We start from the raw sequence: 25,168 nt of genomic DNA on the forward strand, positions 1-25,168 counted from the left end.
TGACGCGAGTCTTGGGTGCCCCCAAGTGGCTGCTTCCGGGATCGTCGGCCGGAATCCCAAAGCCCGAGTCCTGCGTGGCCGCCCCAGGAACGCCTGGTTTTTGCTGCTGCTGCTGCTTCTCCCACACCCCCGACCCCACAGAGAGTCTCCAAGAGCGCACCATCCCCCTCAACACCTCCTGCAACCCCCAAGTTCACCAGCAAAAAATAAAATAAACCAACAACCAAAGAAACAGACATTATACGGGTTCAGTTTTCCTAAGTGGTGGCCTTGGGCAGGTGAATGTCCCTCTCCGCACCTCCATTCTCCCCTGGCTTGTGGATAGCGCGGGATCACCATGCTTGAATGCTCGAACGAACGGTGAACGAACGAGAGGGGTGCGGAGGGGTGGGTCGGAGGGACCCTGCTGTACCTGCAGCTGTCAATCTGAGCAATGCTCTGGGGTGGGGGGGGAGGCCTGGTCCTGTCCGCGGCCGCATCTCCCTCTGCAGAGCGTGGCGGAGGCGCCCTCTGCTGGACAGTCCGCAAACGACAGGTTCCCACACACCTGCTGCTGCGTGCACTGCTGTGTGTGCACATGCTGGGGTGTGTGCACACATGCGTGTGTGCATGTGGGTGTGTGTCCGAACCACTGCTCACCGTCCACGCAGCTCGCTTAACGCTGGCTGACTTTCCCAAATACTCGCCGAACAGCTGCGGCTGGGCGGCCAGGCTCAAAACAAGAGCCAGGAGCTCAGCTAGGGTCTCCCACCAGGGCGGTGGAGACCCTTGTACCTGAGCTCTGACCGCTGCCTCCTTGGGTGCCCAGCGGACAGGAGCAGAGCTGGGACCCAGCTATGGGAGGCAGGCAGCCCAGGTAGGGTGGTTGCCGCTAGGACAGACTCCTTGCCCCCGAGTCTTGGTGTTTTATAACAATCCAGTATCAAGGCCAGCGCCGCTGCTCAATAGGCTAATCCTCCACCTTGCGGCGCCGGCATACCGGGTTCTAGTCCCGGTCGGGGCGCCGGATTCTGTCCCGGTTGCCCCTCTTCCAGGCCAGCTCTCTGCTGTGGCCCGGGAGTGCTGTGGAGGATGGCCCAAGTGCTTGGGCCCTGCACCCCATGGGAGACCAGGAGAAGCACCTGGCTCCTGCCTTCAGATCAGCGTGGTGCGCCGGCCACAGTGGCCATTGGAGGGTGAACCAACAGCAAAAGGAAGACCTTTCTCTCTGTCTCTCTCTCACTATCTACTCTGCCTGTCAAAAAAAAAAAAAAAAAAAACAAACAAAAAAAAAAACAAAAAAAAAACAACCAAGCCTGATGGTGGCGGTCATGAAAAGAAATCCACAGGGTGAGATGTGTGGAGTTGTGGACTTGGTGGTCAGAGAGGGACTGCCCAAGAGGTGACCTTGGAGCAGAAACGGGGGGGGAGGTGAGGAGAGGAGAGGAGAGGAGAGGAGAGGAGAGGAGAGGAGAGAGAGGCTGTGGATAGGAGCCGGAGAGGAAGACCTTAAGACCTTTCTCTCTGTCTCTCTCACTGTCCACTCTGCCTGTCAAAAACAAAACAAAACAAAAAACACAATCCAGTATCCAAGGAGCTAACTCCAGGAGAGGGGAAGGCATCCCTGTTGAAGACCACGCCCCTCCCACTAAGCCCCACCTCTTAAAGGTCCCATCACTATAATCTCCTTCCACTAAGTCCTACCTCTTTTTAAAAAAATTATTGGGAACTGAAGCTGTGGTGTAGTGGGTAAAGCCACCACCTACAGTGCTGGCATCTCATATGGGTGCTGGTTCAAGTCCCGGCTGCTCCAATTCCAATCCAGCTCTTTGGCATGTCCTGGGAAAGCAGTAGGAGATGGCCCAAGTCCTTTGGCCCCTGCACCCGCATGGGAGATCTGGAAGAACCTCCTGGCTCCTGAGTTTGGATCTGTGCAGCCCTTACCATTGCGGCCATCTGAGGAGTGAACCAGCGGATGGAAGACCCCTCCCATCCCCCACCTCTGCCTCTCTGTAACTCTGACTTTCAAATAAATAAATAAATCTTTACAAAATTTTTATCTAAGGTACACAAATTTCATGTATTTTACATATACAGATTTAGGAACACAGTGATTCTTTCTACCCTACCCTCTCTCCCACACTCCCACCCTTCCTCCTCCTTCCTCTCTTATTCCCTCTCTTAATTTTTACAATGATCTATTTTCAGTTTACTTTATACTCCTCAGATTAACCATACACTAAGAGTTCAACAAACAGGAAGAAGAAAAAAAAAACACTGTTCCTCCACAGTGGGTTAAGCCACCACCTGCAGTGCCAGCATCCCATATGGGTGCCAGTTCAAGTCCCTGCTGCTCCTCTTCTGATCCAGCTCTCTGCTGTGGCCTGGGAAAGCAGTAGAAGATGGCCCAAGTCCTTGGGCCCCTGTACCTGTGTGGGAGACCCGAAAAAAGCTCCTGGCTCCTGGCTTTGGATCAAAGCAGCTGCGGCTGTTGCTGCAAGTTGGGGAGTGAACCAGTGGATGGAAGACCTCTCTCTCTGTCTCTTCTCTCTCTGTGTAACTGACTTTCAAATACATAAATAAATAAATCTTTAATAAAAGAGAAAGTTTATTTTGATGCAAACAATTAAAAGCCATACAGGTATTTTTTTCATAATGAACATTTTGCATGCACTTTTTGAAATACCCTTGGGGATGGAAAAAACATTTTCGCAGCAACAAGTACATTGGTGTTTGAGGAGAGAAGTGGATACTGTAGCCAGGCTCTCTACATAGGAGCAGTAGCCAAGGCATTGTTGCCATCTTCTGGCCTGCAAGAAGGACAAGGAAATAAACCACTTCTTGGTTTGTAACTCTATACTTCTTGGAGGTCCATTTGCGGAGTCTCCCCTTTGTAGCTTGGGTGGTCAGGATAGACTTTGCAAACAATAATCGCTAATGAACAGAAAGGGAGAGAGAAAGTGATCTCCCATCTTTCTGGTTCTCTCCTTAAATGCCTGTAGCAACTGGGGCTTGGCCAGGCTAAAGCCAGGAGCCAGGAATTCACGCAGTCCAGGTCTCTGTGTAGGTGGCGGGGACCTACGTACTTGAGCCATCACTCATTCCTCAATCACTGCCTCCCAGGGTCCACACGAGGAGGAAGCCGGGTCTACTCCAACCCAGGCCCTCCTAGGTGGCCACGCAGCTGGCCCAAGTGGCATCTTCACCACTCCTCCAAAAACTCATCCCTCCATCTCTTCTTTCATCCATCCATCTCTGCTTTTTTGCTCCCAATCTGCTCATGCAGGTTTCAAGTTGGTGGTGGTGTTGACCTGGCGTGATGTTGGGTAAGATTTTTTTTTTCATCAGTCACTGTGTGGCTGATTCTTGCTTTTCGGGGTGGAGGGCTCCAGGATTTTCCAGAACCAGAAGTTAGACCATCATGCAGGACTGAGAGTCACATGGGCGTGGACAGAAGCAGAGTCTCGCTCTCTCCAGCATTCTACCTGCTGCAAGAAGAATGTCTCCCCCAGCTCTCTCCCCCAGCACAAGCCCCAGCCTTCACACTCACCTGCTTCTTGGGGGAGACCATAGAGGGGGATAAGACCACCCTGTAGGGGAATTCAAGGCAGCGTTTGAACAAGATGGGCCCCTCTTCGAGACCCAAAGTGGGAGACGGAACCTAGGAAAGGCAGGTGCCACCCACAGGCAGAAGGAAGCCCCCACTCATGGTCCCCTGCCTGTGCACAGCCCCCTTAGTTGAGACCCCCCTCTCCACACACCTCCATTCATCCTCTGATCTCCGAATGTCTGCTTTTGCTCCAGCCAGACAGCCCCAAGTGAGGCTGGAGTCTTTGTTCCAACTCCCAACAGTCAATGTCTTCAAACTGAACCTTGGGCTGCCTGGGGGCAGGACTTGAACTCCTGCCAAACTCTGGGTGCGTGCTGGAGTCGGGTGGAAGTGGGGGGATCTGGACTGAGGCTCGCGGTGCCCTGTGTCTTCCCAGCCCATGCTCTGCAGAGCTTCCAAGACAAGGTTCCCTTTGGCCATGCCCACCGGACACCTGCACCATCTCCAGTTCATGCTTTTGTTAGCTGCTCCCTGGTCTTGGTCCCGCAGGGGTAGTTGCCAACTCGGGGACCCAGATGTCACCTTTGCCCTGCTTTGAGCAGATTTTGCCCTGAGGAGCTGGTGACACACACACACACACACACACACACACACGCACACAGAGCTGGCTCCGCCCCCACAGCTTGGCCACCTGCCCAGGGCTGGGAGGAAACAGCCAGACCTTCCGGGATTGGTGGCTGCAGCCCAGCCCCGCCCACCCAGCCCCGCGGTGGTGCACAGACTTCCTAGGGTCAGAGGCCTGGAGCCCAGCTAGAGATATCGTTGTGGGGGAGAGGTGGAAGAACAGTTTACTGGAGACAAACCGCTCCTTGCCAGAAGGTGCCAGGCTGGGGGAGAGGTGGGACTGGAGTGGACCTGGCTGCCTGGCTGAGGGAGGGGCGTTGCTTCTGGTTGGGAGCGAGCTGGCCCGTTCCCCCACCCCCAGACTCAGGGCTTCCGGAGAACAGAGCCCTGGTCACCTTGCTGGGATCAAGTTGGGCCTGCCTTCTGTATTCTAATCTCTCTCTCTCTCTCCCTCCCTCTCTCTCTCTCCCTCCCTCTCTCCCTCTCTCCCTGCTTCTTCCTCTTGAGCGCTTTCTGCCCGGCCTTCTTTGCTCGCCTCCCTCCCTGCCCCTCTCCACTGGGCCCCTGTACTTCCTAAGGAACTCTCCTGTCCCACCCGCCCTGTAGGATGCTGCAGCTGAGCCTGTCTCGGCTGGGACTGGGGCCCTGGGCAGCCTCCCCGTGGCTGCTCCTGCTGCTAATCGGTGCCTCCTGGCTTTTGGCCCGCATCCTGAGCTGGACCTACGCCTTCTATGATAACTGCTGTCGCCTCCGATGCTTCTCTCAGCCTCCGAAACGGAACTGGTTCCTGGGTCACCTGGGCCTGGTGAGTGAGGCTTGCCTAGGGTGGATGGAGTCCCCTGAGGGGCTGGGAATGAAGCTCAGGGAGCTGGGGTTTAGGACAGCAGAGTAACAGGGAAGCAATGGATCTGTCCCTCTCCTCTCTGTCTACCCCATGCCCTGTGGTCTTCCTCTTCTTTTCTCTTCCCCATCTGCTCCCTCCCACAACCTGTTTTGGTCTCATTCCTGTCCCGTGAATGCCCACAGCAGCAGGCAGGGGTGTCGGGGGGTGGTGTGTGTGCCGGCATTGTGGCACAGCAGGTTAAGCTGCCTCCTGAGACAGCAGCAGGGGTGCTGGGTCCTGTCCCTGGCTGCTCCGCTTCTGATCCAGCCTCCTGCTAATGCACATAGGAAGGCAGCAGATGATTGCTCAAGTCCTTGGGCCCTGCCATGCACATAGGAGACCCAGATGGAGCTCCTGGCTGGCCTTAGTCAATGTCTGCCATTGCAGCTGTTTTGGGGGAAGTGAACCAGTAATGGAAGATCTTTCTGTTTCTCTGTTTTCCGCCCCCCTCCCATGCCCCATCTCTCTGTCATATAAATAAAATAAATCTTTAAAAAAATGCACACAATGGGGAACCCCCTGCCAGCCCACAGCCTGACACTTGATCTCGTCATGAGCTTTTTGCAGGATCCCACTCCACACCTGGGCCCATATCTGTTGGCTGCAGATGTGTGTCTACATCTCTAAGCTGTCACTTCCCCACAAAAATGAGCTGTGCCACCCATGCCCCACCTGCAAGGGCACAGCTGGGTGGGGAGAGAGGGGTGGGCAGTCTCCTCCACCCCCACCCTCTTTTCCTCTTTTTGTGCTTTTTGATGTCTGACTTTTTGCCTCCAAGATGTATCAGTGGTGCCATTTCCCAGGCTGGTTAAGAGTTGACCACTTTGCCATTCTGAAGGGATCCCTCTGGCCTGTACCCTAGTGGACAAACATCCTAGAGTTGCATGGGGTGGGGTGGGGAGCTCCTTGCTCACCACTTCCCATGTTACCTGGGCTCTCTGTGGCCAGAATCATACCTGGGACTTCAACATCACCTGGGACTTCGACACCACCTAGAAGGGTGCCACTTCTGATGCCACTGGTTTCCGGTGCTGCCTTCTCTCAACACAACCACTCCTTGCAGGGTTCTTGTTCACCTTGTCCGCTCTCACGGGAACTCAGGGGTCTCAGCCCCCCTCCATAGCCTAGCCCACCAGCTTCCCTCCAGGGCCCCTTCCTTGGCTAGGTGTGGTTTAGCTTCTTGCCCTTGACTCAATGCCAGTTGGCCTTCCCTTTGGGGTCTCGGATGAACACAACCAGCCATGTTCTCTGATGTCACATGCACAGTGTTGCTGAGGAAGGTCACAAAACAGGACATGGGGTGGATGGGGTGAGCTGACATGGAAACTCTACCCACCTGACTCCAACATGCCAACACCTCCCACCTGCCTTCTTGGGCAGTTCCTCCTGGACAAAGGCTCATTTTCACTCTGTTCCCCTGCTCACTCATCCCGAAGTCCCTACCCCCACCAAATGTACTTGAGATGGCCATGACCGCCAGTCTCCACTAAATCCCCAGGACAACTCCCAGCGCTATCTTGACCACGTCCCAGTGGCTACTCAATTCTTCTGGGAAGAGAGCACCACTCTCTCCTGATCTCCTCCAGTCTCCCTGACTTTCCATGTGGGATCCCTGGGGTCCTCACCCCTCATCTCTCTCTCTCTCTCTCTCTCTCTCTCTCTCCTCACTTCCTTACCAAGGACTCCAGCTCCCATGTTGGCCATCAGCTTCCTCCAGAAGTGAATTCCAAGTTTACTTTTCCTTTGAGCTGGAGGCCAAGCCTGGGGATGTGCCCCCTCCACCCTGTCCCCAAGCTTGTTTGCTGCAAAGCTGGGGGGCAGATTCTGGGACAGAGCTAGGGGCTGTGCTAAATTGGGTAGGGGTAAGGAAGGAAGTGGTGTGGGTGAGATTAGCTGTGAATTCCCCTTTAGTGGAGGTGGAGCATCTGATGTTGGCGAGGGCAGAGACAAAGAGGAGATGGAGAGTCAAAGACGGAGAGAGACAGAAAGATCCCAACAAAGGAAGAGGTGTATACATAGAGATAGGAGGGAAAGATGGAGACAGATAAATAGGGTGTAAAACACAGACAGATACACACACACACACACACACACACACACACTTGTATCCGTTTCTATCTGTGCTATTGCTCCTGTGTCGCCTTGTCTGTATATCCATCTTAACACCAGTCTCTCATCTCTTTCATCTATAGGTATCTGTTTCTGTCAATCAATCCCTATGTAACCATATACCTACATAACTATCTAATCATCCATCCATCCATCTACATAGCTATCTAATCATCTACCTACCTACTCATGAGCTGTCTATGATCTATAAATGTATCTGTTATATACCTATCATCTTTTGATCAACTGAGCCATCCATTCATTTATATACCTCTCTAATTATCTATTATTTTCCATCCATCCATCCATTCATCATCTGTCTACATAGCTATCTAATCATCTACCTACCTACTCATGAGCTATGATCTATAAATGTATTTATTATTTATCTATCTATCATCTTTTGATCAATTGAGCCATCCATTCATTTATGTACCTATCTAATTATCTATCATTTTCTATCCATCCATCCATCCATCTATCCATCCATCCATCCATCTATCCAAATCTACCTATATATAGTTATTTCATTTCAATTATCTATATATCTATCTCCCTAATTATCTATCTGTATCTCTCAATCATCTTTCAATCAATATATCCATCCAAATCTATGTATATATAGTTATTTAGTCATCTAATTATGTATCTACATACCTATCTAATTATCTATCTATCAACTTTTCTTCTATCCATCCAAATCTATCATCTAATTATCTATCTATTTATCAATCTAATTAGCTATCTATCAATCATCTTTCCATCCAGCCATCTGTTTATCTACTTATCGATACAGTTAGCCAGTTACCTAATTATCTATCTATCTATCTATCTATCATCTGTCTGTAACTGTATACCTATCTAGAGAAAGAAACAGAGAGACAGAGTGAAGGAAAAGGGAGACTCACAAATAAAGACAGAGACACAACAGAGAGAAGCTGACTGAGCAGAAGCTACAGCCCAGTCATCCTGACAGAAGGGCTGAGGGGGAGGGAAGAGGTGGGGAGAAGGGTGCTGTGGGAGCATCCAAGACCCTCAGCCAGGCCTGGCCTCAGCCTTGCCCCTCCGCAGGCACAGAGCAACGAAGAAGGCATGCGGCTGGTGGAGGAGCTAGCCTACCACTTCCGGGATGTGCACCTGTGGTGGTTCGGGCCCCTCTACCCCATCCTGCGGCTCGTGCACCCTAACTTTGTCGCCCCTCTGCTCCAGGCCCCAGGTATCTCTTCTTGCAGGTGCACAACCCCCCACCCCAACCCTGCAGTTTCTTCCCTTCCTCTGTTCCCAGCCATTCCCATCCCGGGGCAGGCCAGGCTGAGCAGGCAAATGGGTAGCAACAGCCAACACCATGTCCCTGCTGGGTGACTCTGAGCAGGCCTGGCTCTCTGGCTGCTGATCTCTCTTGCAGCGTGAGTGATGGAGACTGGACCCTTTGTGGTCCAGGGAGGGCGGTCTTCAGGCATGGTTGGATGCAGCTGTTCAAATCAATCATGCCACTGCAAGTCTACCTCTCTTAGTTTGTTTCCCTCTGTGAGGGATTCTGTCTCCTGCTGCTTAAGACAGAGCCCAGAAGCCCAACCCCCAAGAAAAATTCCCTGGATCTCCAGGAAGAGTCCTTGGAGTTCCTTAAACTTACCTACACAGGGCCCCAGGATCAGTTCCTCATCTTAATCCCTGTGATTGCTGAAGATTCAGGTCATGGGCTCAGCTCTGGAGCCAGGGTGGGGGGCAAGACCACTCTCTCAGCTGTTCGCACTGAGGGTGGCTGAGGGGTGGATGTGGATTCCAAGAGAAGCAGCACAGTATCCACCCATCGCAGCCTCCCTGCCACGTGGGCAGCTCCTGAGCAAGGATGCTGAGGTGCAGGCAGGCACCATGACTTGTCAAGGTCACACAGCGTCTCGAAGCTCCTTCTGCATTCTGGACACTCTTGGCTGCCCCAGCTGCTTTTGATAGGAGGGAGGGGCTGTCCAGAGTATGGAGGGGGAAGATCAGAGAGGCCAGCAGTGTCTAGTCGGTCCTGGGTGCTTCCCTGGTGGCTGGATGGAGCAACAGCATCTCCTCATGGTGCGTGAGCAGCATGGAGGTAGCATCCTCCATTCTTGTTAAGGACAGAGGAGCCCCTGACCCCACACACTTCAGGCTCAGTGTGGAGAGGAGGAGGAGGATACTGGGGAATTTAGGTTAACCCCTTGGACATTCATGGAGCCAGTAAAGTTTGAAAAAATGATTTTTGGGGCTGGCATTTGGGTGCAGTGGGTTAAACCTCTGCTTGTAATGATGGCATGCCATAGCAGAGTGCTGGTTTGAGTCCTGGCTGCTCCACTTCTGATCCAGCTTCCTGCCAATGCACCTGGGAAAGCAGCAGATGATGGGCCGTGTGCTTGGGCCCCTGCTCCCCATGTGGGAGACCAGGATGGAGTTTTTGGCTCCTGGCTTTGGTCTGGCCCAGTCCTGGAAGTTGTGGCTATTTGGGGAGTGAACCAGTGACTTGAAGACCCATGCAATTCTGTGTTGTCCTGCCTATCGAACAACTAAGTAAATAAAATTTGTTTGAGGGGAAGACATACACAGAGATATGCTCCTTGCATGTGCATAATAGCCGGGGCTGGACCACAGCTGAATCCTGGAAGCAAGAACCCAATCCAGGTTGCCCATATGGGTGGCAGGGGCCTGGTCACTGGAGCCATCACCACTGCATTAGCAGGAAGCTGGAGTCAGGAGCCAGAGCTGGGGATTGAACCCAGGTACTGTGAGGTGGGACCCAGGTATCTGAACTCTTGAGCAAATGCCAACTCCCAAGCAACACTTTTCTTTTAAAGAAAAGAAAGAAAAGTAAGAACTGTGGGCTTTTTTTCCCCTAAAGATTTTATTTATTTGAAAGGCAAAGTGTGAGAGAGAGAGAGAGAGAGATCTTCCACCTGCTGGCTCATTCTCCAGGCCGAAAGGAGGAGCCAGGAGCTTCATCCAGGTCTCCCATGTGGGTGCAGGGGCCCAAGGACTGGGCCACATTCCACTGCTTTCCCATGCAGCAGGCAGTTGGATGGGAAGCAGAGCAGCCGGGACTCGAACTGGTGTCCATATGGGATGCCGGTATCACAGGTGGCATTCAACCTACTGTGCTATAACACTAGTCCCCAAGCCCTCCAAGCTCCCCAAGCTCCACATTTAAATTCTCATGTGTGTGCAGGATGCTGAGGTCATGGCATCTGGTCCTGGGGCCATGTCAGAGCATGTGTGTCATGTCTGAGCAAGTCATGTATGTGGTGACCATGTCAGGACATGTTAGTGCATGTTGAGGCCAGGTCACATGCCCCAGGTGCATGTCAGGATGTATCAGAGAGTGCTGAGCTAGCCAGGTGTCCTTAGTCTGGGTAAAGGCGTTCTCTGAGTGCCATGCTCTTCTTAGAGTTGCAATGCATGTTGGACTGTGTGGGAGGAGTGTCCACGTGTGCTAGGGGCATATTGGGCCATGTCAGCATGTGCCTCTGCTTTCCTGTGCTGCTACACCCTGGTCTGGTCTCTGCTCACCTTCCCTCCCCTTCCTTCTTACTCTGCCCTTTGGTCCCCTTCCTGCTATGTGGGGTTTGGAGGGAGGAAGTGCAGACCTCTGGCTGGGAGTCCCCTCCCTCACCCAGAGTCCCTCCCCTCCCCCATTCATGGCCCCTGATTGTCGTTGCTCATGTCAGCTGCAGCTGTGTCTAAGACTATGGACTTCTACGGCTTCCTGAAACCGTGGCTGGGTGAGTCACTGCAGGTGGAGAGGGTTTTGGGGGCCACCCTTGGGAGTCATGGGGAGGTGATGTTCTTGCCCACTGCCCATGGCTGCCCTCCTAGGGGATGGGCTTTTGCTGAGTGCCGGTGACAAGTGGAGCCGCCATCGTCGCATGCTGACGCCCGCCTTCCACTTCAACATCCTGAAGCCCTACGTGAAGATTTTCAGCAAGAGTGCATGCATCATGCATGTGAGTCCCCTGGGCCTGTGGACCAGGGGGTGGGAAGGGGGAGTGGCTTCACACACACCTGCTCTGGAGCCATGGCTCTGACGGCGGGTTGGGGCCATGGTTGTGGCTTTCTGAGCCTTGGTGTACCCATCTGAGAAATGGGAAAGATGCTCCCCTACTTTAAGGGGGCGATGGTCAAGGTGATGCCATGGAGTCAGATTCCTGCACACAGTTGGTGCATAGAAGGCATACGTCTCTCTCAGGGAAAGCCTTGCAAACTCAAGATGGTCGTGTTGAACAGTGCATAGTAGCTGTTAACATTGCATGGAAACTATTTCTGCACAACATACTCTTTTAGCACTCACTGGTCTTGGAGGGCCAAGTGGACGCATTTGTTTATCTCTCAGCCTCCAGGAGGGCTTGGGAGCAATGGCAGAGGTTGAATTCCAAGAGAGGCAGTGCTCAGGGCCTTCAAAGGTTTAGTTTTTGGAACTGGCACAGCAAGTGGCTGGGTCACACACCCTTGGCTGAAGTAAGGGCCAAGAACAGCTCAGATTCAAGAGATGGGGAAGCAGGTTCCACCTTCTCACGGCAGGAGCTGCCCGGCATTGTTGCAAAGGGTGAGGACAGAGGGAGGGAGGTTAATGCTGAAGATGATGCCGACGGCTGACACCGGGCACTTGGTGTTTAGCAGAAGCGGTGTGCTCATTCGGTAACATACACTGTGCAATGGCATTTTCAAAATGCTGTGAGGCGCAGGTTAGGACGACATTGAGGGTCACGGACGTTAAGGGAGTTTACCCAAGTTCATCCAAGGTAGGAGTGGCAGAGCAGGTATTTTCACCTGGGTTATCTGACACCAAGGCAGGTCACCTTGACAGGTGGGACCCCCGGGAGGGCAGTGAGTCCACTAAGGGCTCACAGGGCGTAGGAGGCAGAGCTGGGACTGGGACCCAGGTCTGCTGACTCCAAGTCTTGTGTGTATTCATGAATAGTTAACAGCTTCCACTCCCATTCGAACCTGGTCATTCCTTTGGGTGTTTTGGGGCAGAGGAACAAAGGCTGGCTCTGGGTGGGAGTGTCCATCTTGGTGTTTGGTATTGGAGTAGGGCTCAGGAAAACCAGAGCCCAGCCCCGCCTCTCTCTTCTTCTCTGGCCAGGACAAGTGGCAGCGCCTGGCCTCGGAGGGCAGTGCCCGTCTGGACATGTTTGAGCACATCAGCCTCATGACCTTGGACAGCCTACAGAAATGCATCTTCAGCTTCGACAGCAATTGTCAGGAGTGAGTCATTGCCCATGGCCAGGGAACCTGTATGGTGGGCCCAAGGGAGCAGGTAGGGGAGAGAGGACAGTCCAGCAACCAGGAGAGACTTCCTGGAGGAGGTGGGTCAGATGTGGGTGTTGAAGGACAGGGAAGGGGAGAGAGAAAGGGTGGTCCTTCCAGGTAGGCAGAAATGTTTGAGTGAAGATTGGAATGCTAGGATGAGCAGTGTGTGTGTGTGAGATGGGCAGGGGTTGGCAGTGTCAGAGTTATGGGGAGGGAGAGGGAGAGGGAGAGGGGGACGGGGAGGGGGACGGGGAGGGGGACGGGGAGGGGGAGAGAGAGATTGATTCTCAATTTGATGATGGAGAGGGAGAGGGAGAGGGAGAGGGAGAGGGGGAGGGGGAGGGGGCGGGGGGAGGGGGAGAGATTGATTCTCGATTTGATGGTTCACTTCCCAAATGACTGCAACAGTCAGGGCTGGGCCAGGCCAAAGCCAGGAGCCAGGAGCCAGGAGCTTCTTCTTGGTCTTCTACACGGGTACAGGGGCCTAAGCACTTGGGCCATCTTCTGCTGCTTTCCCAGGCACATTAGCAGGGAGTTGAATTGGAAGTGGAGCAGCGGAGACTTGAACGGGCACCCATATGGGATGCTGGCACTGCAGGTGGTGGCTTTACCCACTACACCACAGCACCGGCCCCAGTGTCTAGATATCAAGGACATGGAAAAGTTAGCCAGAAGTGGAGTTAACTTGGTCTTGAGAGTTCTGGGAAGCTGTGGAAGGGATTTGAGCAGTGCTGAACTTGGACATTTATCTCTCCCTAGAGAGCAGAGTGTCTTGGAGATGTGGGATGCAAGGGTAAGAGGAGCTGTGAGCTTGGTGGAGAAAACCAATCGGATTTGGGAGAAACCAAGGCAGGGTAGGCAGGACCAGCTGGTGAGGGAAAGGAAAGAGAGAGAGAGAGAGGAGATGAAGTGACCCCAAGGCTCTGCTCTGGAGACCTGGGGCCGGAGGCCTGAGCTTACAGAGAGGGAGGCAGGGAGAAGTGCATTGAGATGATGCCATGTCTGGAAGGAGCAGTGCTGGGATTCTTGTCGGGAGGTGTTTCCAGGGCTTCAAGCACATCAAGGAGCCACTTTTCTCTCTGGTCTGGCCCTCCAGGAACCCCAGTGACTATATTGCCGCCATCCTGGAGCTCAGCGCTCTCATAGTGAAGCGGAATCAGCAGATTTTCCTGTTCATGGACTTCTTGTACTACCTGACCCCCGACGGGTGGCGCTTTCGCAAGGCCTGTGACCTGGTGCACAGCTTCACGGACGCCGTCATCCAGGAGCGGCGCCAGGCTCTGGCTAGCCAGGGTATGGATGAGTTCCTCAAGGCCAAGGCCAAGTCCAAGACTTTGGACTTCATCGATGTTCTCCTTCTAAGCAAGGTGGGCTTCTCTGGGGTCCGGGTTGGAGAGGTAGCACAGGCTCCGGTGTCAGAGGTGGGATCAGAGAACTTGAGCTTGACCCAGAGGAAGGTGGATGAGGAAGGGAGTGGTGGGTTTTGGAGGTGACTCTGTGAAAGGATACCTGGCAATCACAAAAGGAGATGACTCAGGTGCCAACAGAGCTGGTGTGATTCGCGGTCTTTGCTTTGTCGCCAGGGTGAAGATGGAAAGAAGTTGTCAGACGAGGATATACGGGCAGAGGCAGATACCTTCATGTTTGGGGGTGAGGGTCCCGGTGTGTGGGGCTGCAGTGGAGGCAGGGGTCTTTCCATCCCAGGCACATGGTGGGTGGAGCTTGGATCTACCTGTCCCCTCCTCCCATCCACCCTGGGGTCCTCCCTGCCTTGGCTGCTGGATGATTCTGACCCCCAGCCTCCATCCACCCTCGGGTTCTCCGTGCCTTGGTCATTGGGTCGGTCTGACCCCACCCTCCATTCACCCTGGGATCCTCCCTGCCTTGGGCACTGGGTCAGTCTGTCCCCTACTCTCCACCCACCCTGGGGTTCTCCATGCCTTGGGCGTTGGGTCAGTCTGACTCCACCCTCCCATCCACCCTGGGGTCCTCCATGCCTTGGGCACTGGATCAATGTATTCCCTCCTCCCATTCACCCTGAGGTTCTCCATGCCTTGGGCGCTGGATCCGTGTGTCCCCTCTTCCCACCCACTCTAGGGTCCTCCATGCCTTGGGAGCTGGATCCATCTGTCCCCCACCCTCCACCCACCCTGGGGTCCTCCATGCCTTGGGCTCTGGATCCATCTGTCCCCCACCCTCCACCCACCCTGGGGTCCTCCATGCCTTGGGCGCTGGATCTGTGTGTCCCCCACCCTCCATCCACTCTGGGATCCTCAAGCATGCTCGGCTGCCTCTCAGGCCATGACACCACAGCCAGTGGGCTCTCCTGGGTCCTGTACAACCTTGCGAGGCACCCGGAGTATCAGGAGCGCTGCCGTAAGGAAGTACAAGAGCTCCTGAGGGACCGGGAGCCTCAGGACATTGAATGGTGAGTGCAGGTCCTCCTGGCCTGTTCCTCTCACTGACTTTGCTTGCCAGGTGGGGCAGGTGGAAGTTCTCTCGGCAGATTCTGCCATTCTTGCCCCATGGGAATAGGAGTAGGGCCCAAGGTCAGGGTATGCTACTGAACCTGGACAGCAGTGGTAAAGTTGCAGGGTTTGGGGAACAGAAGGACTTGGAATTCATACTGATTTCCCTACTGATTTGCTAGGTGACATCAGTAACACAACTTCCTTTTCTGAACCACATTTCTCTTCTGTGAGTGGGAAAATGTCCTTTGCACAAGAGAGAAAGGTCTTCCTTTTGCCATTGTTTCACTCTCCAATGGCCACCGCAGCTGGCGCGCTGCGGCTGGTGCACCGCGCTGATCCGAAGGCGGGAGCCAGGTGCTTCTCCTGGTCTCCCATGGAGTGCAGGGCCCAAGCACTTGGGCCATCCTCCACTGCACTCCCTGGCCATTGCAGAGAGCTGGCCTGGAAGAGGGGCAACCGGGACAGAATCTGGCACCCCGACTGGGACTAGAACCCGGTGTGCCAGTGCCGCGAGGTGGAGGATTAGCCTATTGAGCCGCAGCGCCGGCCTGTAGTTGTCTTATGATCCTAAATATTTGCAGCTTCACAATAATCCAACTTTACATATATATTTGATTTCATCTCTGGACTTTATTCTATTCTGCTTGTTTATATTGTCATTCATAAACACAGGAAGGCTTCCTTTCATTTTATTGGAAACATGGTTTATTTGAGAGGCAGAAAGCCAGAAGGTGAGAAAGAGGGAGAAACAGAGGTAGAGATAGAGAAAGACATAGAGGGATACAGATATAGAGATAGGTTGAGATCAAGATAGACAGAGATCGAAAGATAGAGGTATATAGAGATAGATATATAAAGATAGAGATAGAAATAGATATATAGAGGATTAGAGACAGAGATATAGAGATATAGAAATAGATGTAGAGATAGAAGTAGAGAGAGACACACAGAGAGATAAGGACAGATAGAAGTAGATAGAGATAGATGGAGAGATAGAGATTGGGAAAAATAGAGATAGAGAAAGAGACAAAGAGATATAGAGATAGAGATAGGGATAGAGAGAGATGGATATAGTTAGAGATAGGGATAAGGAGATAAGGAGAGATAGAAATAGAGATAGATGGAGGGAGAGATTGGTAGAGAGAGATAGAGATAGAGATATAGAGATACAGAGTGAGCTTCCATCTGCTGATCCACTCCTCAAATGCCCACAGTGTCCAGGACTAGGTTGGGCTGAAGCCAGGAACCAGAAACTCCATCCAGGTCTCCCACATGGGTGGCAGGAACTCAAGCACTTGAGCCATCATCACAGCTGCCTCCCAGAGTCTGGCTTAGCAGGATGCTGGAATCAGGAGTGGACCCAGGTATCCAGCCCAGGGATTCTGATGTGAGACACAGGCATCTGAATTGGCAGCTTCAGTGCTGGGCCAAATGCCTACCTCTGAAAACACTGTCATTCTTGACAAAGTTGATCCTTTTTCAATATTTTGCTTTTAAAATGTTTTGCTTGCATTCTTTTAAATATTTATTTATTTTAAAGGCATAGTTACAGAGAGGGAGAAGGAGAGGAGGAGGAGGAGGAGGGGAAGAGAGAGGGAGAGGGAGAGGGAGAGGGAGAGAGATTGAGAGATCTTCTATTTGCTTGTTTACCTCCCAAATGGCTACAATGTCCAATGCTGGGCCAGATCAAAGTCAGGAGCCAGGAGCTTCATCCTGGTCTCCCACATGGGTGTAGGAACCCAAGCACTTGAGCCATCTTCCACTGATTTCCCAGGTGCATTAGCAGAGAGCTGGTTTGAGCTTCTGTGAAACCCTGCATCATACCCTTTGCCTCTACTTTTATCACTTGCCTTTTCTCTTATGGATGTGCAGGAATTCCTTGTCTATTCAAGACAGTGTTTCAGATCTATGTATTTATTGAAGACGTATTTAAGTCTCTCATCTGAATGCTAACTTGACCTATGGTATCCCATATGACCCAGAAATCCTTAATTGTCCTGCCTATTTATCATCTTTTTGGTCTTACAGTTTATACTTTTGACATTTTAAGAATTTCTACTTTAAAAAAAGATTTATTTAGTCATTTGAGAGGCAGGGTTACATACAGAGAGAGGGAGAGACAGAGAGAGAGTCTTCCATCTGCTGGTTCACTCCCCAAGTGGCTGCAATGGCTGAAGCTGGGCTGATTCAAGCCAGGAAGAAGCCAGGAGATTCTCCCATGCAGGTGTAGGGGCCCAAGGACTTGGGCCATCTTCCACTGCTTTCCCAGTCAATAGCAGAGAGCTGGCTTGGAAGTAGAGCAGCCAGGACTTGAACTGGTGCCCATATGGGATGTGGGTACTGCAGGCGGTGGCTTTACCTGCTATGCCACAGTGCTAGCCCCACTTTAAGAAATTTTTAAAAATCATTTTTAATTATTTAAAAGGGAGAGGGAGAGGGAGAGGGAGAGGGAGAGGGGAGGGGGAGGGGGGGGAGAGAGAGAGAGAGAGTTCTTCATTTTTTTTTTTTAACAGGCAGAGTGGACAGTGTGAGAGAGAGACAGAAAGATCCAAGGTTTTTTCCGTTTGTTCACCCCTCAGTGACTGCTGCGGCCGGCGCGCTGCAGCTGATCCGGAGCCAGGAGCCATGGTGCTTCTCCTGGTCTCCCATGTGGGTGCAGGGCCCAAGCACTTGGGCCATCCTCCACTGCACTCCTGGGCCACAGCAGAGAGCTGGACTGGAAGAGGAGCAACCAGGACAGTTGCGCCACAGGTGGAGGATTAGCCTATTGAGCCACGGCGCTGGCTGAGAGAGAGAGTTCTTATACCCGCTGGTTTATTCCCCAAATACCCAAACAGCCTAGTCTGGACCAGGCTGAAGCAGAAAGCCGGGAACTCAATTTGTTTCTCTCATGTGAGTGGTGGCAGGGACCCAAACACTTGAGCCATCACCACTGCTTCCCAGGTTTGAGTGGGCAGGAAATTGTAATTAAACTTTGTAACAGTTTAAAATATCTAGTAAATTAGGTTCCCTTTCCTTCCATTTCAATTTTAAAAAGTTGAAAAAGATTTGCTTATTTGAAAGGCAGAGTGAAGAGGAGATCTTTCATCTTTTGGTTCACACCTCAAATGGCCACAGCGGCCAGTTGATGTTGGACTGGGCAGAAGCCAGGAGCCTGAGACTCTATCTGGGTATCCCGTCTGTGTCAGGGGGCCATCTCTCACTGCTTTCCCTGGTGCATTAGCAGGGAGCTGAATTGGAAGTGGAGCAGCTGGGGCTCCAACCAGTGCTCCGATATAGGCTGTGATAGTGTCACAGGTCGTGGCTTAAAACACAGCTGGCCCTGCCACTTTAATTTTTAAGCTGATCTAGCAACTGAAGAGTCCTGTAATTGCATTATTAATGACAACACACTAAAAAATATCCAAGTAGACCTTTATCGAATTGCATTGGATATGTAGACTAACTTAGAAATAACAGATGCATTTCTAATATTAGGTCATCTCACCCTAGAGTGTGACTAATTCATTCAGGTCACCTCATGAGCCCTTCACGGAAAATTTTCCCCTGGGCATCCTTGTGTTTTGCTCAGAAGTGTTCCTAAAAAATCTTGGGGTGGGGTGGGGTGGGGGCTGGTGCTGTGGTGCAGTGGGTTACATGCCCTGGCCTGAAGCCATATGGGTGCCAGTTCGAGACCTGGCTTCTCTACTTCCCATCCAGCTCTCAGCTATGGCCTGGGAAAACAGTAGAAGATGGTCGCATAGCTCTGGCCATTGCGGCCAATTGGGGAGTGAACCATTGGATGGAAGACCCGTCTCTCTCTCTCTCTGCCTCTCCTCTCTCTGAGTAACTCTGACTTTCAAATAAATGAATAAATCTCTAAAATAAATAAATAAATAAATAATCCCGGGCTAAGCTTTTCTTCTAGTGCTTTTGTGTCTTAGATTTTTTCTCATGCTTCCACATCTGGTGCACCTGTGGTTGAGGATGTTGCAAGACTGAATCTCGGGCTGGTGCCACGGCTCAATAGGCTAATCCTCTGCCTGCGGCACCGGCAACTTGAGTTCTAGTCCCGGTCGGGGCGTTGGATTCTGTCCTGGTTGCTCCTCTTCCAGTCCAGCTCTCTGCTATGGCCCGGGAGTGCAGTGGAAGATGGCCCAGGTCCTTGGGCCCTGCACCCGCATGGCAGACCAGGAGAAGCACCTGGCTCCTGGCTTCGGATCAGTGCAGCGCACCGGCCGTAGCGGCCACTTGCGGGGTGAACCAACGGAAAAAGGAAGACCTTTATCTCTGTCTCTCTCTCTCTCTCACTAACTCTGCCTGTCAAAAAAAAAAAATTAAAAAAAAAAAAAAGACTGAATCTCGGGCAGGGGTAGGTGGGGGAGAGGGTCTCAGGGGGGCAGCCGTGGGCTGGGGAAGTCTCTGGTTTTCTGCTCCCTGGGTAATTGTTGAAAATGGGGTCCCTCAGGGACGACCTGGCCCAGCTGCCCTTCCTCACCATGTGCATCAAGGAGAGCCTGCGGCTGCACCCCCCGGTCACGGTCATCTCCCGGAGCTGCACCCAGGACGTGACGCTCCCCGACGGCCGGGTCATCCCCAGAGGTGCCTGCACACCAGTAGGGGGCGCCTCCTGGGCAGGGCAGGAAGGGAGTCCTGCCGGCAGCGCAGACTTTGCCCTGACTGCCCCTCTCACACCCCGTCCCCCCCAACAGGCAACGTGTGTGTCATCAGCATCTTCGGGATTCATCACAACCCCTCGGTGTGGCGGGACCCTGAGGTGCTGCCCCTGCCCCACCTGCATTCCCGGGGCCCGGGGTGGGGGTAGGGGTCTCAATGCAGGAAGTCAAGACTGGGTGTCCTGGGAGACCGCACCCAGCAGCCCTGCCCCGCCCTCACTCCCAGGTCTATGACCCCTCCCGCTTCGACCCAGAAAACGACGAGGAGAGGTCTCCGCTGGCTTTCATCCCCTTCTCGGCCGGGCCCAGGTGAGAGAGGGGCCGTCACAGGTGGGGCTGGAGTGACGGTGGTACAGGAGGCGGCCTCGTCAGAGACCTCCATGACGCCTGGCCTGGGGCCGCCTGTTTCAGGGGCTCAGAGGTTTAATAAGATCCTGGGGAAAGGGTGGGCCCACAGCCCCCTCCCCATTTGCCCTGCTGTGCCCTCCCCTCTGCCTAAGTCTCGGTAAAAGCCAGCAGAGGGCGCTGGGGAGTCGCCGGGGGGGGGACCCCGAAGTGGGCGTGGTGAATGGAGGCGGAACTGGGGGAGTGGGCGTGGCAGGAGGGGGCGGGGCTGGTGGGTGAGTGGGCGTGGCGGACAAGGCGGGACTGGGGTTTCTGAGCTCGAACGCTGAGCGCCTCTCCCGCTGGGCACAGGCTCCCCACCACGCTGGTGGTGGGCTCTTCCCAGTAGGCGGTAGGGAGCCATGGGAGGCGTCTGAGCAAAAGGACGGGACTGTGGACCAGGCTCGGGGGACATGCAGGCCCACACGGGGGTCCCAGCAAGCTTATTCACCCTCAAGGAGGGGCTGGGGTCCCAGGCCATGGGGGTTGGTGGTGCTGGGCGCAGTCAGAGCCCCTACCTCTGGCTACAGGTCTGAGCTGGGGGCTAAGCCAGCCAAGGGTGATATGGGAACTCCCTTGAGGTTGGGGTCCCAGACAAGGTGAGCCCCCTTCTCTGCCTCAAGGACCCCTCAGGGTGTGGGAGAGGGTCCTGGGCACAGTCAGCATCCCCTCGCGGTCCACTGATCTGGGCTGGGGGCTGGGTCAGGGGATGCACAAGCCCGCAGGGAGTCCCAGGCACGGGTAGCCCCCTCCTGTGTCCCCCAGACCCGGCAGGTGGGGAGGGTCCCAGGCCGCGGACCCGGGCGCAGTCTCAGCCCAGCCTCGCCCACAGGAACTGCATCGGACAGTCGTTCGCCATGGCCGAGATGAAGGTGGCGCTGGCGCTCACCCTGCTGCGCTTCCGCGTCCTGCCCGACCGCGCCGAGCCGCGCAGGAAGCCGGAGCTGATCCTGCGCGCCGAGGGCGGCCTCTGGCTGCGGGTGGAGCCGCTGAGTGCAGGCGCGCAGTGACCACTGTGGCCGGCCTGGGCCCCACCTGAGCCCACGCATCCAGCTTTGCACAATCCCAGGAATAAACTGTGCTGCCTCCTCTGACTGAGCCTTGCGAGGAGCCAGCAGGGGGCGCTGCAGGGACCCAGGCGTTGGACCTGGGCGAGGCTCGGGTCTCTCTGGCTGGGTACAGGCCCCTCACTCCCCATGCTGATGGTGGGCTCTTCCTGAGCCCTGGTATAAACTTTGCCCCGCAGGCGCTAGGGAGCCAGGGGAGGTGTTGGAGCAGGAGAGGGACCAGCGTTCAGAATGAGCATAGGGGATACTGGCGGCTCCCAGTCCCGGAAGCAGACTCGCCGTAGCGCTGCCTGCCAATCATCCTAACCCTGAGTCTTTCCCGCTGCAAGGTGCGTCTCAGTGTTGCTATGGTTACTAAATAAACAGACCGCGTGTGGTCGCTGCAGAATCCGTGTCTGTTTCACGGCCTGTGATTTCTGCCCACCGTTCACCTGGGACTGGGGATGGAGTCCTGCTTCTGGGACATCCGATGGCTCACCCTGAGCTTATTTTGGCTTCTGATGGGGTGGTGAGGAGGGGCGGCTCCTATCCACAGCCCCTCTCTCCTCTCCTCTCCTCGCCTCCCCCCCGTTTCTGCTCCAAGGTCACCTCTTGGGCAGTCCCTCCCTGACCACCAAGTCCACAAGTCCACACATCTCACCCTGTGAATTTCTTTCATGACCGCCACCATCAGACTTGCTGTTTTTTTTTTTTTTTTGACAGGCAGAGTGGACAGTGAGAGAGAGAGAGACAGAGAGAAAGGTCTTCCTTTTGCCATTGGTTCACCCTCCAATGGCCACCACGGCTGGTGCACTGCGGCCGGCGCACCGCGCTGATCCGATGGCAGGAGCCAGGTGCTTTTTCCTGGTCTCCCACGTGGGTGCAGGAGCCCAAGCACTCGGGCCATCCCAGGCCACAGCAGAGAGCTAACAGGAAGAGGAGCCACCGTGACTAGAACCCGCCGCCCATATGGGATGCCGGCGCCGCAGGCGGAGCATTAACCAGTGAGCCACGGCGCCGGCCCCCTCCCTCCCCATCTTACCTATGAGTACTGAGGTTCAGAGAGGGCGTCTTGTCCCAGGCCTCCCAGCCAACCCGAGACTTGAATCCAGCACAGCTGCGTGCGCTGCTCGCTCCTTCTCGATGGCTGGGGAAGGGGAAAGTGAAACTGCGGCAGGTGCACAGCCTGCTTGCCTGTCCCAGTGCAGCTGATTCCTGGGAGGTGTGTCTTCTCAGGCACACAACGCAAGAACAGCGCCCTCGTGTGGTGCACTACTGCGTGCCTCACTATACCGGATCCCTATATCTTGTTAAAATTTGGTTTGCATTAAGGGGATAAGCAGCTCAGTGTGAAAAACTCAACCCAAAGAGATGTATGGGTTGTGAATAGCGTCTTTCCTCCAAAAAACTGCCCGTTTCCTTTCATGCTCACAGACACAAATGCCTCTCTGTGTATGATTTAGGAGGGCACTCCAAACATTCACAGAGTGGAATAAAACAAAAAATTCTCCTTGTGCCCAAAGCATTTTGAAATCTGTGCATCGGTTTCTGCAGTATACACAGTCCATGGAGTATGAAGAATTGTTTTGCAGCCCCAACAGTTTGCACCGATATCAACATGTACCTTGGATCAGAGCCCTCAGCCTGAGGAAGCCTCTCTCCTTTGTCCTTTCCCACACAGTGCTGTGTTATCAGCGACAGGAAATGGGCTGAGATGGCTGAGTGTTGTGCATGAGTGACCAGTCCTCCTGCTCTAAACTGCTTGTCCATCCCAGGCACACAGTAGGTCCACAGGAAGTTCAGCTCTTTCTTCTGTGTCTCCACTGCCTGGTGTATCAAACTGTGCCCTGTATCTTGACACTGTGGGTGGACGGTCCTGCCAACAGGTGGATTCAGTCCCCCCTGAGGGCTCTTGGATCTGCTGCCTGATTCCCACTGGCTAGTTGGGCTGCAGGTGGTAGTGGGAGCAGGGGGAGTCTTGGGGTCTCCTGCACACCTGATCTGTGTCAGGAGTGCTGTCTTTCCCCACCCTTCTTGTTCAGCAGCTCTGCCGGGACCCCCATCTTCCAAGACATCCCTCACCTGAGGCCACCCACAGTCATATCCGGAAAGACTCTGGGGAGCATGGGATATGCTGGGTGGGGGCATCCTGGGTGTGAGAGGATGATCCCGGTGCTGACACAAGGGCCTCAAGAGGTCTCCTTCCGGGCCACCCCATTGCCTGGGGATCCCACATCATCCAGGACCCTGGATTATGAAGCCATGGTCCCCAGCGAGTGGGACAGAGCAGTGAGGCAAGTGCTGGCCTGAGCATCGGAAAGCCTGGGTTGCTGTGAACTCTGTAGCACGTGTTGGAGGTTCACCCCTTCTGAATCTCAGCTCACTGCTCTGTTCCGTGACTTCCTTCATCTTCTGGGTGACATCACTTGAGTTCTCTCTCTCTCGGTAGGAGTTCAGCTTTTGATCGAACAAGAAAATAGTCAAACAGACTGAAACCCATGTCACCATGAGGCTCCCAAGATTCTCCTTTCTTCTTCTCCTCGTTGGGGACAGTGGAGGTGGAGGGGCAGGGCGTCCTGCTGAGGTGGCATCAGCTTCTGCAGCAGGTGCACCCGCTGCTACACTGTGTATGAGGCTCCTGCTGTTGACATTGGCCAGGGCCCTTGTGAACAAACTGGGCCCAAAGGCCTTGACATTTACGTTAATGAGAGCATTGATTTTTGTCCTCTGTGACGGTCACCTCATTGTCGTGCAGAGTGAGGGCGGAGTGCGGTTTCGCTGGCCAGGTATGGTGCCAGGTGCCGCTGGATGAAGTGAGGACCTCACCCCACCGCAGCCTCAGCTTCCTCGGAAGAACTGAGCACTTGGCGGCAGCTGGAGAAAGCTCGCCTGAGTCCCTGGAGCTGATCCTTAGGGCTCTGGCCAGAGAGGTGAGAGGAGGCAGATGGGAATCCTTGGGCCATATGATGTGGGTGACCATCTGACCCAGAGTAGGCTCATTTTATGGACATTACCTGCCACACAGAAGGTGCACTTTACATTTTGTGCTAGGCACACAGTTAGACATTTTATGTCTAGCAATGTACACACAGTAGGTGATTTTTATGTAGTGTACCCTGTACAGAGTAGGCAGACTTTATGTAGAGTGTCAGGCACTCAGAATACAGGGTTTATGTAGAACACCTGCACATGCTACATAGGATTTATATAGAGTGCCTAGCGCACAGTAGGTGTGTTCCACTTTATGGAAACTACATGATACATGGTAGGCATGATTAATGTGGAAGCACTGGATTAATACATCCAGGCACATAGGATACAGGCTTTATGGAGGGTACCCAGCACACAGTAGGCCCGCTTTATGGCACCTAGCCAGCACACAGTAGGTTCACTTTATAGATAGCACTCAGCACTCAGGCACACTAGATGAAGAGGCAGCACACAGTAGGTTCACATTATGTAGAGCCTTCAGCACACAGTAGGCCCACTCTATGGCCCGAATGCAGTGACAGGACGTCCCCTGCAGTCTGTTGCACAGAGTAGGGACCTGGCACACGGCACACAGCTCACGGAGCGGGGCAGCCCCTCCCCCACTCTCCCCCTGTTTGGAGCCCCCTCCTCCATGGAGCCCTCCTCTGTCCCCCTCTAAGGCTGTCATCCAACATCTCATTTCCCAGATAGGAAGACTGAGTCAGGAGGGCTTGCCCATGGTCAGAGCAAGGATGGGGTAGAAGGAAGACTCCACTCAGGCTCCCCTGCCTCCTCCCTGCTCTACCTGGATCCCGCCATGTGCTCAGCCACACTCAGCCTTGCCCCCTCCCCACCAAGCCCCTGAGGCTGAGCCAGCCTCCAGTGATCTACCCCAGATAACCCCAGTGAGACTGGATTCTGGGTTCCTGCTCCTGGCAGCCGCGGCTCACCCTGGGGCCATGTATGCCTGGAGGCTGCCCTTGCACTTCTGCCTGGCTGTGAGCTGGGAGGCCAGGAATTCGCTGTTCACCCCTGAGCCTCCTAGCCGTGCTCTGATCACAGGACCCGATGTGCTCCTGGCCCATGATTGCGCAGACCCCCGGGGAGATGATCTGAGATAAGGTCCTACCCAGCCATGTCCCCTGGCGCTTGCACTCTCTCCAGTTCATTCTTTTCCCACTTCCCCTTGACCTGGACAGGAAGGCTTATATGTTATCTTGTCCCCCAGA

The 25,168-nt window shown here is 54.0% G+C and overlaps 1 protein-coding gene across 4 annotated transcripts; it reads left to right on the forward strand.

The window, feature by feature from the left end:
* The first annotated feature begins 4,264 nt into the window (after positions 1-4,264).
* On the forward strand, positions 4,265-21,381 carry LOC100351707 (cytochrome P450 4F3). Of its 4 annotated transcripts, none has more exons than XM_051837919.3 (13): positions 4,265-4,408; positions 4,760-4,958; positions 8,217-8,361; positions 10,832-10,885; positions 10,980-11,107; positions 12,247-12,368; positions 13,510-13,780; positions 13,997-14,063; positions 14,712-14,841; positions 19,332-19,465; positions 19,576-19,640; positions 19,766-19,848; positions 20,756-21,381. In XM_051837919.3, the coding sequence occupies exons 2-13, from the start codon at positions 4,761-4,763 to the stop codon at positions 20,931-20,933; spliced, it is 1,575 nt and encodes a 524-aa protein (XP_051693879.2). In that variant the 5' UTR covers positions 4,265-4,408; position 4,760; the 3' UTR covers positions 20,934-21,381. The 4 variants fall into 4 exon arrangements, with proteins under 4 accessions (XP_051693879.2, XP_089172079.1, XP_051693878.2 ...); XM_051837918.3 differs by having other exon boundaries at positions 4,301-4,427; XM_070058782.2 differs by lacking the exon at positions 8,217-8,361 and having other exon boundaries at positions 4,308-4,408.
* The last annotated feature ends 3,787 nt before the right edge of the window (positions 21,382-25,168 follow it).

This window comes from Oryctolagus cuniculus, chromosome 16 (genome assembly GCF_051225735.1).
Source record: "Oryctolagus cuniculus isolate XC-2025 breed Fujian yellow rabbit chromosome 16, ASM5122573v1, whole genome shotgun sequence".
Classification (NCBI taxonomy): Eukaryota; Metazoa; Chordata; class Mammalia; order Lagomorpha; family Leporidae; genus Oryctolagus; species Oryctolagus cuniculus.

Excerpts from the sequence above, each read along its gene's own strand:
- LOC100351707 (XM_051837919.3), top strand. The coding sequence starts at position 4,761 with ATGCTGCAGCTGAGCCTGTCTCGGCTGGGACTGGGGCCCTGGGCAGCC. Across the intron at positions 8,362-10,831 it reads CCCTCTGCTCCAGGCCCCAG|CTGCAGCTGTGTCTAAGACT; the intron begins GTATCTCTTCTT and ends TGCTCATGTCAG. Across the intron at positions 10,886-10,979 it reads CTTCCTGAAACCGTGGCTGG|GGGATGGGCTTTTGCTGAGT; the intron begins GTGAGTCACTGC and ends CTGCCCTCCTAG.